At 49.1% G+C, this 9,790-nt stretch overlaps 1 protein-coding gene across 1 annotated transcript in view; it reads right to left on the bottom strand.

Moving 5' to 3' along the window:
* Positions 1 to 892: 892 nt before the first annotated feature.
* Positions 893 to 9,790, bottom strand: part of LOC148644228 (Golgi apparatus protein 1-like) — a 36,844-nt gene continuing 27,946 nt past the window's right edge. Inside the window, exons 17-26 of the mRNA XM_088614321.1 lie at positions 9,406 to 9,523; positions 8,675 to 8,767; positions 8,128 to 8,265; positions 7,882 to 8,005; positions 7,648 to 7,790; positions 7,199 to 7,300; positions 6,388 to 6,495; positions 5,919 to 6,039; positions 5,398 to 5,504; positions 893 to 5,290 (exon numbers count right to left, since the gene is read on the bottom strand). Coding sequence (XP_088470447.1) covers positions 5,123 to 5,290; positions 5,398 to 5,504; positions 5,919 to 6,039; positions 6,388 to 6,495; positions 7,199 to 7,300; positions 7,648 to 7,790; positions 7,882 to 8,005; positions 8,128 to 8,265; positions 8,675 to 8,767; positions 9,406 to 9,523 — 1,222 coding nt within the window. The 3' untranslated portion in view covers positions 893 to 5,122. The remainder of the gene's footprint in view (positions 5,291 to 5,397; positions 5,505 to 5,918; positions 6,040 to 6,387; positions 6,496 to 7,198; positions 7,301 to 7,647; positions 7,791 to 7,881; positions 8,006 to 8,127; positions 8,266 to 8,674; positions 8,768 to 9,405; positions 9,524 to 9,790) is intronic.

The raw sequence follows: 9,790 nt of genomic DNA, 5'->3' as shown, positions 1-9,790 counted from the left end.
GGAAGAGCACCAGCAATTTCTTTCAGTGATGTTGGCCAAATAATGTACCAGTATGTCTTTGGACTCTGGGAGGAAACTCCTGGGAACGTAGAGAGACCGTACCAACTCCACAAAGATCAAACCCCACTGCACCTCAAGTTCATAAATCTCACCATGACCCAGAATCCCAGAGGCTGTTCTAGAAGGCCCACTTATTCTCAAGCACGATTTCAGGTTGCGAATAGGGGAAGATACCTTAACCCATCGTGGTAGCTTTGGTTGCTACAAACTACCCACTTATGGATTTTCCTTCCACTTGTTCCAGTTCAAGGTTGCAGGAGAGCTGCAGCCTATATGGAAATGCAATGGGCACAACATGAAGTCTCATCCCGTGGTTTTCCAGAGGAACCTGTTGGTTCAGCTCCAAAAGCACGACTTGACAGTGTGTTGCAGACACCTCACTGTCATCTCCTCCCCATTCATATGTTCTGCAAGAACAATAGCTTGAAAACCATTGAACGGACATGCTCAATTTGCAGTTGTAAAAGTTGTGATCCTGCCCACGCACACACTTATAACAGTCCAAAGGCACATGAGCTTCATGTTAAAACTAAGCAGGTGTTCAACACTGATCAGCTGTACAAAGTGCCTGATTTGCAAAGACCCATGCAAGCATGTCACAGTGTGTGATCAGCTCAATTACAAATTGGTGTTTGTGGATTTCTAGAACATTAAAGCCCGTTAAGTCAGCCAGCTGTAGATGCTGGAGTGTCCAAGAGTTTTCCCCAAAGCACAGTTCCTGCCACAGTCCACTGGATTCCACTCAACCATCTGGTCAGAGAGAATCACGTTACATCTCAAAGGCATGTTGTGCCATTGGTCAAAATGAACAAAGCCACCCGGAGCCAAGATGTAAAAACCTGCAGACCATTTTATTAATAAATTGTCCCATTTCATCTGTACAGAACCAAATAAAGAAATAAAAACATTTTAAAAATGCACATGATGTTATTAGTCTGTCACATCTCAATATTACATGGCATAATCAGAAAAAACAATGAACAGCACATCCATGACTATACACAGAAAAATAATTACAAAACTGCTTTATTTTAATTTTAGCAAATTTCACTTCAAACGGACAATAGACTAACTACTGATCTGTTAAATGACAGATGGTATTCAACGCCGTCTGTACAGGAGGGGAAAGGAAGGCTGTGTGAAGCAGTGCTGCTTGTCTCTTTGGACAAGAAGTTCCTGGGTTCCAAGTCATTTCCTTTAACACTTCCTACCCACAATTCCCACTCCGCTGCCCCTCAGTCCCCTCAAGCCCCACCGCCGGAACAGCTGAACCCTACTAGAAAACAGCGGAGGAATCCTGGGGCGGGGTTGTTTCTCAGTGTCTGGTCACAGATCTTGGGCAGCAGATGGAAAAGACCAGAATCTTGGGTGATTTCCGGTCCAGAGAGGCAGAAATACAGAGGTCAGGGAGAGGGAAGGACAAGAGTGTGCTGGCTAGTCAGTTGAGAAAAAAATCTCAATCCCACTGAAAAAAAATTGAAAGCAAATCTCTAAAGGCCCCAAAGTTTGCTACTTTAATACACTTGTAACAAGAGAAATGACCAAAGGTCAAAAGGGTTAGTCTTTAAACACAACTCCCTTAAGAAACAGCGTACAAAGTCATTACCAAACCTTCCTCCACCACCTTTAATATCAGCGTGACCTTCACATTCGTTTGTGTTCCAGCCTGACCCCCCGTGAGCCACCAGCTGGAAACCTCCAGCCAAGTTTAAACCTTTCCCCTCAGTGAAAACCGGGCTCTGGCAACTCCTCTAGGTTGAGCTTGGATGTGAAGAGGTCCCCAAAGTTGTCCACTGCAAAGGTAACGCATCCGCTACAGAGCAACTGGACACCAGTGAAAGCCCAATACTATACAACTGCAAGATCAACTCAATAAGGGCACACAGTCTAATGGTAGTAAAGAAGAAATATTATACTTTAGGTCAACAATTGTTTTATTCTTCAGCTCTCAAAGTGGCCCCCTGAGAAGTAAAACAAAACCCCCTTCCTTCTCCATACAGTTCAGTTTAAAGGACCATACAGAGACATTACTACAGGAGCTCTGCACCTGCTGCAGCAGTCCTGTATCCTGTGGAAAACCACCCAGACCCCATGGTTTTTATATGTGCGAGCAGTCTGCCACAGCAAACACTTTAGAAGTTATGAAAAACTGCACGAATGTTTGGAATGCAGAGCATTCACTTTTACTTGGCAAATATTGGCAGTTGAGTGAAATTAGCAACATACTCCTTCTGTAGGAGCAGCCAGGAGTTTCAGTCCACACCAGGCTTGTGCCATAAGTGTACCATGGTGGACCAGGTTTAAACAAAAGGAGTGGGGAAACAGTTGTACTAATGGGTCCATTTTTAGGTAATCAGAATGAAAACATTAACAGTCTTGCCATGTGCAGGTACTTCAATGTCTAACCATTCCCAGACAGCTGGACAATTGAGACAGGAATCCTCCAGAAGACTGGGACACAGGCCAAACAGATCATAATGCCAATAGTTACAGTTCTTCTGCTCCTATCAACTCCTCCCCAGAAACACTTACACTTTACATGAGGAGACTGTTATGCTGAGTTAACAAGGATAAGATTTTAAAAAAGTCAACACTGATGTGCCATCCAAATCAAAGCTGCAAGGAATTTAGAACACCGAGGAGCTGAACATGTAAAAGGAATTCTTGTTTAAAAACGTGGAGCGCTGCCTAAGTACCAACTAAGTGTTACAGCATACTTTCAGCACTCTTGGGTTTCAATTGCCATATTCAGACCTCATTTCCCAACTTTATCAATGAGGGAGAGAGGAACAGTACATGCAGGAATCCAGCCTCCTTCCCAATACTGATAACTAGAAGGGGGAGGGAACAAGAGACCGATTACCATGGAAACTTAAGCAGCATAACAGTAACCATGGAGACCGTCTCTCTCTCATGCGAGTCAACACTACAAAGACTGTTCTCCACTAATCCAGTCACAAAAGAAGGGGCCTGCAGGAGAGGAGTACCAACCCAGGAACAAAAATACTGACCCTAAGACAGTGACAAGCGCACACCGAGAAAAAGTAGGTTCGGGCTCTGGCAACGCCTGGCTTTATCCCCTAACCAGCACACCCCTGGGACATCAGGCACCCTCCCTGGGTTATTTCTAAAAAGAACAGTCACCTCTCCTGCCCGGCCACCTCACACCCGTCTCCGAACCGGAGGGGCAGAGCTTGGCGCCGCAGAGAGAAAGAGAAGGCAACTAGAGAACAAGCAAAAAAGAAAACCAAATCAATAGCAAAACAATAAATAAGGCTATGACTGAACAAAATATTAAAAATGTGCAATGATTCCATTAGCATCCAAAAAATGCTTCGATTTTAAATGTACACTTTCCCCACACAGCTGCTTCTTGTTCATTTTTCTTGAGATACTGGGCATCTTTCCTAAAAAGGTATTTCTGCAGTTGAAATAAAGATAACCACATATCCTTGTGAAATGGGGTTGGGGCAAAAAAAAAAAGTTGAGAGGGTAGGGTGCTTTCTGTTTCATGCAGGAACTACCCCCACATGAAGACTGGAAGATTGCATCTCCACAAGAGGTTACAATACATTGCAGGGATATAAAACAGCTGTTGACAGCGATATTACTTCCAAGCTCTGTAATAATTCTGCTTGTGCAGCAGCCCCTGGGATGTCCCTGATCAGGCAGGGAATCCGTCACCCAGGCCGCCACAGGAAATGCATAACTGATACTGCAGTAATGCAAAAACCCTCAGCACACCAAGGGTGCAACCCTTCTGCACATTTTTCCAGATAAAGAAAAGAAATGAAGCAAATACAGAAAGGTTTTCAAACCAGTTGGGTCACCTTCCACTGTGCAAAAAAAAGTCCATCTCTCCACTACAAAGTCAAGTCTGGCACAAGTGTCCGGGTGATCACACTGGAAACGCCAGCCTTTGCTTGAAAACCAGAGTAGCTCCACTCTCGCGCTGCTTTGGAGTCAAAAAGTTACTTTTGGGAACAACCTTGACCTTTTTTACTTAGGGGCCATGAAGGTGCAACAGTACAGCCCTTTCGTCTTTCCCCAAACAGGAGGACGTTCCCTCAGAAGTTAAGGGGGCAACCAAACATTCCAACCCCCCCAACTCCTGAATAAGAGCTCTTATCCACTTAGTGGCTACCAAGAAATGAGAAAGAGGCAACCAAACAGGACTGGGCCATCAGATGTGTTTTGTTTTTATTAGAACAGCCGGTCTGCAGGACCTTTGGCCAACCCTGGTTTCCAAAACAGAAATCCACCCACAGACCATCACAGGCTCAGATGAGCGCAGTCGTACTCCCAACAACAACGAAAACACAACAGTCCCTGGCAGGCAAGTGGGAGAGGGGCCGGGGGGGCAGGGGGTGATACAATATCAGTGATCGATTCAATCAAATCTCGACTTCTTTTTACAAGTCATACCCTTAAGCCAGATAGCAGAAAAGCTATGGTCTTTTCTTCCCAACGAAGTCAACAAAAAAAGTCTCAACCTTCCCAAAAAATCTGAAGCCCTTGTTTTGGCCCAGGACATCACACCACTGAGAAGGGGGGGGGTGATTGTGCACAATAGGTGCACCAAAGCTGCTGTGTGAGAGTCCCCTGGCCCCTGCCCCCCCCCTCCCAAAAAATGAAGAAAATTTGGCATGGGAAGACAAAAAAATACAAATCAAAACAGTCTACATGCAAACTGATGCTTAAAAAAAAAGTCTCATCTGTCATGAACTGAACATGAACTGCTTGAGTCTGTGGAGACCGGGGGGAAGGAGCGACTCAGATACACGCAATACAGGAGGAAGATGGGGCTACAGGTCACTACAGAAGCCTCCTAAGAGGCCAGACAGGAAGCAGCCTGCCCCTGGAGTAAGGTGGGGGGAGGGAGGGGGGGTGGTCCGGCTTCGCTGTCGGAGAAGAGGGGATGGGAACTGGAGGCCCCAGCCTGGCCATCAGAGGGCGCCGCTGGGCTTTAGCTTGCATGGTGGTCTTCCAGGCTGGGACGGGCAGAGGTGAGGGAGGGTGGGATGGAGAAGAGAACGGCCACTGGGAGCCCCTCCGACTCCCTCTACCTGTCCTTGAGTTCCCGCGTCACGCGCTTGGTGATGCGGCCACACAGCAAGCCCACCAGGAAGAGAACGCACACCCCCAGCGCGATCATGAACAGGATGTAGTTCTTGGAGGGCGAGATCATCACCTGCATGGCCAAGTCTGAGAAGCCCTCTGCTGGAGCCACCTAGGAAAACACATGCCAAGGAACGACAGCAGGAAAAAGGAGAGCAGGTCAGGAGGAGGGGGAAACTGTTAAGCGGCGGGCCAGGCTCGAGAGCTTGCAGCACCCACCTTGGCAGCATAACTCCACATCTCGATCCGGTCCTGCAGTCTCTTCTTGCACTCCGGCTGCAGGCGAACCCGCTTGTCATTCAGGGCCTCCATCAGACACGACATCTCTGAGAGAGACCGAGAGACGGGCTGAGGCCAGCGTCCTGCTGTAGGTCCCCCGTACAGCCCGAGCTGCACCTTTTAAACACTCATGTCAAAGTTCCCCCTTCACAGCACCCAAATACCACTGCAGGTCAGGCAGACCTTGCTTCTCAATTATGGGCTTTACACGAGCTTTTGGAGAAACTCGGCACCCATCATCTGACTGCACGATGTGTGACCATACCTCGGCCGAGCCAATCCAACTGTCCCTTAGGTCAGGATTAGGCAACGCTGTGCTTCAAAGCTGTGGGCTTTCTGGAACCCATTTAGTAAAGAAGCCACGTTACCCATTTTATTATGCCTAAGTGTAGGAATTGTAAACCGAGCCCTGGTGTGACGTGCTGAACCCGACAGAGGGCAGGAGCGGCGGCGGCACTCACGGCGGCCTCGGCCAGGGGGGATGGCGGCGCAGTGATGCTTGATGTCCAGGGCGCAGGCCGTGTGCAGGACGGGGTCCACGAAAATGTCCGCCTTGCTCTCCTTCAACATGTTCAAGACCTCCTGCAGAGAGAGGGGCAGCCGTCAGAGGGGTGATCTTTCACTGGTGAGGGAACAATCAATCAGTCTTTGCCAACAGGACAATGCGTCTGCCTGCAAACTTTAGTCTAGGTACTGGAGAAGGGCAGAAGAGCACTAGTCCCCCACCTCTGTCCCTCGTCCAACCACTGCACACTGGGCTTCGGTACCGAGCCGGTGAATGGCAATGCTCAGGATACCTGCAGCATGCACTTCAATGTTAAGTGTAGTGTAGCGAAGGGGGGCTGTTATCAAGGACACAACGGGGCAACAGAATGACGCCGAACAGTCACAAGCATATTGAAGCGGGATGGGGGACCAGCAGTGTCTCACCTTCTTGCAGGGCTCATACTTGATCTTGAGCAGGTTGATCTTGAGACACTCCTCCACCTGGCCAGTCTGCTCCTGAGCTGCTGCCTCCTCGGAGCACAGCCGGGAGATCTGAGGAAACAGAAACCAGAACCGTCGTCGCCCTCCACTGAGCCAGGCCCCTTCTCTCACCTGTATTAACTGCAGCAGTACACGCAAGCAAATAAGTGATACTAAGAACGTCTTCCCCAAGCCTGGGTAAAACTGGGGATTGATTTAGTGTCATGGATTTGATGAGAATCCTCATTGAAACAGACGCTCAGGTGAATTGTTAGTAACTGAGCCTCCTCGTGTTTGTAACCTTAGTGATCTCAAATGCTCAGAGAACTCCGGATGTTCACTTTACAGAACTGCTTCTATTGTGTTGGCATTCTTCCAACATGTAACCTAGTCCATACTTTGATCACACCATCCAAAACCCATTTATGTATTAAGAGTCACCTAAGGACAGAGACCCCAACTGTGTCTGATTAGACATAGGGAACCATAGCAGCTTGTGTTATGACCTTAGATGACCTTTCCTAATATAAATGAAGCGATCACTCTCCCGAGAGAAGCTGGCAGGGCTCCGACACCAGACATTTCTGTGCAAACACACAGGGGCCATCTTCACAAGGTCTGTGTAGCAGCTACAGGTGAGCTTGTATACCTTCAGACAACGTGGACTAGATGCTACTTCCCTGCTGCAGCTCTAGGTTAAACTGCTGCCCGACCACAGCCGTCATGGTGAGACGGTCCCGGCGGTCAGCGGGCGGTCCAGAGCACCCAGCCTCACCTCGTCAGTGCAGTGCACCTGCAGCTGGGGGTCCAGCCTGTAGTCCAGCGCCGACTCCTGCAGGATGACCCTGATCTGGTCCTCGCAGTCCGGGGAGAGGCGCTGCGGGGGCAAAAGGCACAGCCGGCCGTCACAAACAGCACAGCCGGCCCTCAAGAGCACAAAGCCCTGCAGACATTCCTTCCCTTGGGAAGTACGGCAAACGCTGCACATTGGAGGGTGAGGGGACGGCAGCAGATCAAAAGACCAAATCTGCAAACCTGGCCATCTGAAACCATTTAGCTATGGATAAATTGTTATTGCAACATGTCATTTCAGAGGCCCATCCATAGCCCTCGATGTGTTTTAAGTTGCAGCCCAGCTCTGGACACAGCTGGAGGATGGCTTCCAACAGGGACTCTACGAGTGGGAAGAGAAGCGATGTTGGCCAGCTGGGCCAGGCCCCTCACCTGGTCAGCGTACTTGAGCTTGAGACAGGAGATGACCTGGCCCTCCAGCTCGCTGTCGTCGTGGGCTTTGGTCAGGATGCTCTGGCAGAACTTGGGGATGTCGGCCTTGCAGGCCTTCCGCAGCACAGGATTCAGGCGGTAATCTGGAGAAGCGACAGACACAGGCGGCTGACGCGTCTCGCTGCAAAACGAGCGGCTCCTAACGGCGGGGGGAGCGAGCGAGCGTGGCGGTACCTGTGTTCTGGGTGATCTGCCGCTTGGTAATCATCTGCTTGCACTTGGGGTCCATCAGCTCGCTGTTCTTGTTCTGCTTCAGGCACTGCAGCACGTTCTTCGTGTCGGCATCAGTGCAGAAGCGCTGGACGGCGAAAGAGAAACCCATTAGCACAGCGAGAGGGAGCCCACTGGAACCTCTTGTAGAACTAGAAGACGAAGTGATGAAAGGACACCACGGCACATGAAGAGTTGAGCCTGGCTCACCTTGATCATCTGCTTGCACACCCGCATGAGAGTGTAGTCAAGCTCGGGGTCCATCATCTCCACCTCCTGCAACCTGAACACCTTCTGGTGGCAGCGAGATGTCAGCTGCTTCTTGTTCTCTTTCAGGCACTCGATCACCTGGGGGACGGAAGAGCCAGAGAACAGTCTTTCCAGCATTTTACCAACCAGGCTGCGTGCCTGCTCTCCCTTGACCAAGCAGCGCTTTGCCACTTGCCTCTAAATAACTGGCATGTGCAGAGCTATACAACCTGGGTCACCTGCATCCATGCCAAACCATGGCCAGATATTGACTAGAGTTCCCTTCATTTAATTGAACCCCTTCTGATGAAAATCCTACACGTTGTAAAGGATAAGTTAAAACATACAAGGGAATGGAAGCTACAAAAGGACAGATCACCAATAAAAGCAGGGTACACTGAGACAACGAAACTTGTCATTTGCGAATTATCAGACTATCTTAATTCCAGTCCACACTGCATCAGAAACCATCATGAAGGAAATGTTATGCAAGTAAGTATTGTCCTACCTGGGCATTGCCAAAGGCCACATTTTGGCAGTACTTCCCAATGTCCTGCTTGCAGGATTCATACAATTCAGGCTCCAGGCGAATATCTTCGGTCTGCAGAGAACAAGCAAATTCTATAAAAATACTAAATCAACCCACTAAGGCTGAAACCAAACCATCTACTGGTCCTTTGGAAACCATCGCAAAGCTGGGCTGCTGATCAATGACAAAACAGTTTGTCAGCATGCAGAAACCTAAATCTGTAGCTCTCAGAAGCAGACATTCATCATGAAAAAGGAGGACAGGTTTCTAGTCAAGTTAGATGACTGGTAAAACATTAACAGTGGGAAAAAAAATGCATACAATATGTGCGAACCAAATATCTATTCATAAGCCTGTGACTTTGTAGGAAACTGAATTGCCCAGTACCGTTAATTAGACACTGCAGGTCACTGCCATGCCATCTCAGAAGTGCGTGCAGACACTAATGGACCACCAACAAACCATTAATAACCAATAACATGTTTAATTTAAGGGTGGTCTAATTTTTTATGAGGGGCATAGAATTTTAGGGCTTGACTAAAATGAGCGATGCACAATAATTTCCGTCAGTCTATGTATTAGGAAAAATGCAGGACTCTCTGGGATATTGCTCAAGGATGGCCTTTTCCCCTCTCTCCCATTAGAAAAGCCGGAATCGCTGCGGCGCGCCTGGCTGTGCTCCATCTGCCCAAGCCCCCCCAGCGCCTCACCATCTCCAGCTCCTCCACGCGCAGCTGCTTGCGGCACTTGAGGGAGACGCGCTGCTCCTTGACGTCCTGCAGGGTGTCGTTCCGCACGGTGGTGCTCAGGCAGATCACCACGTCCACTCTGCACGGAGAGAGAGAGCGCGCACACACCCACGTCAGACACGCCACCCACACCCATCACACCACATCACCCAGACCGCCCCCCTGAAAGACGGGTAGCAGCTCCACTCCTGGGGAGTCACTGCCATTGCAGGGCTGGCCATCACCAAGTAACCAGTGACAATCTCACAACATTCGCTGATTGAGCGTGCATTTAAAGCACTCCTGGGGTCTGGAAACCGACTTTGGAATAACAACATCTGGCGTTATAACATCGCACCACGTTAAT

The sequence above is a fragment of the Lepisosteus platostomus genome, chromosome 20 (assembly GCF_059453375.1).
Source record: "Lepisosteus platostomus isolate fLepPlt1 chromosome 20, fLepPlt1.hap1, whole genome shotgun sequence".
NCBI classification, from domain to species: domain Eukaryota; kingdom Metazoa; phylum Chordata; class Actinopteri; order Semionotiformes; family Lepisosteidae; genus Lepisosteus; species Lepisosteus platostomus.
Note: the sequence above shows the minus strand (reverse complement) of the source record. Positions and strands in the feature narration are given on the sequence as shown.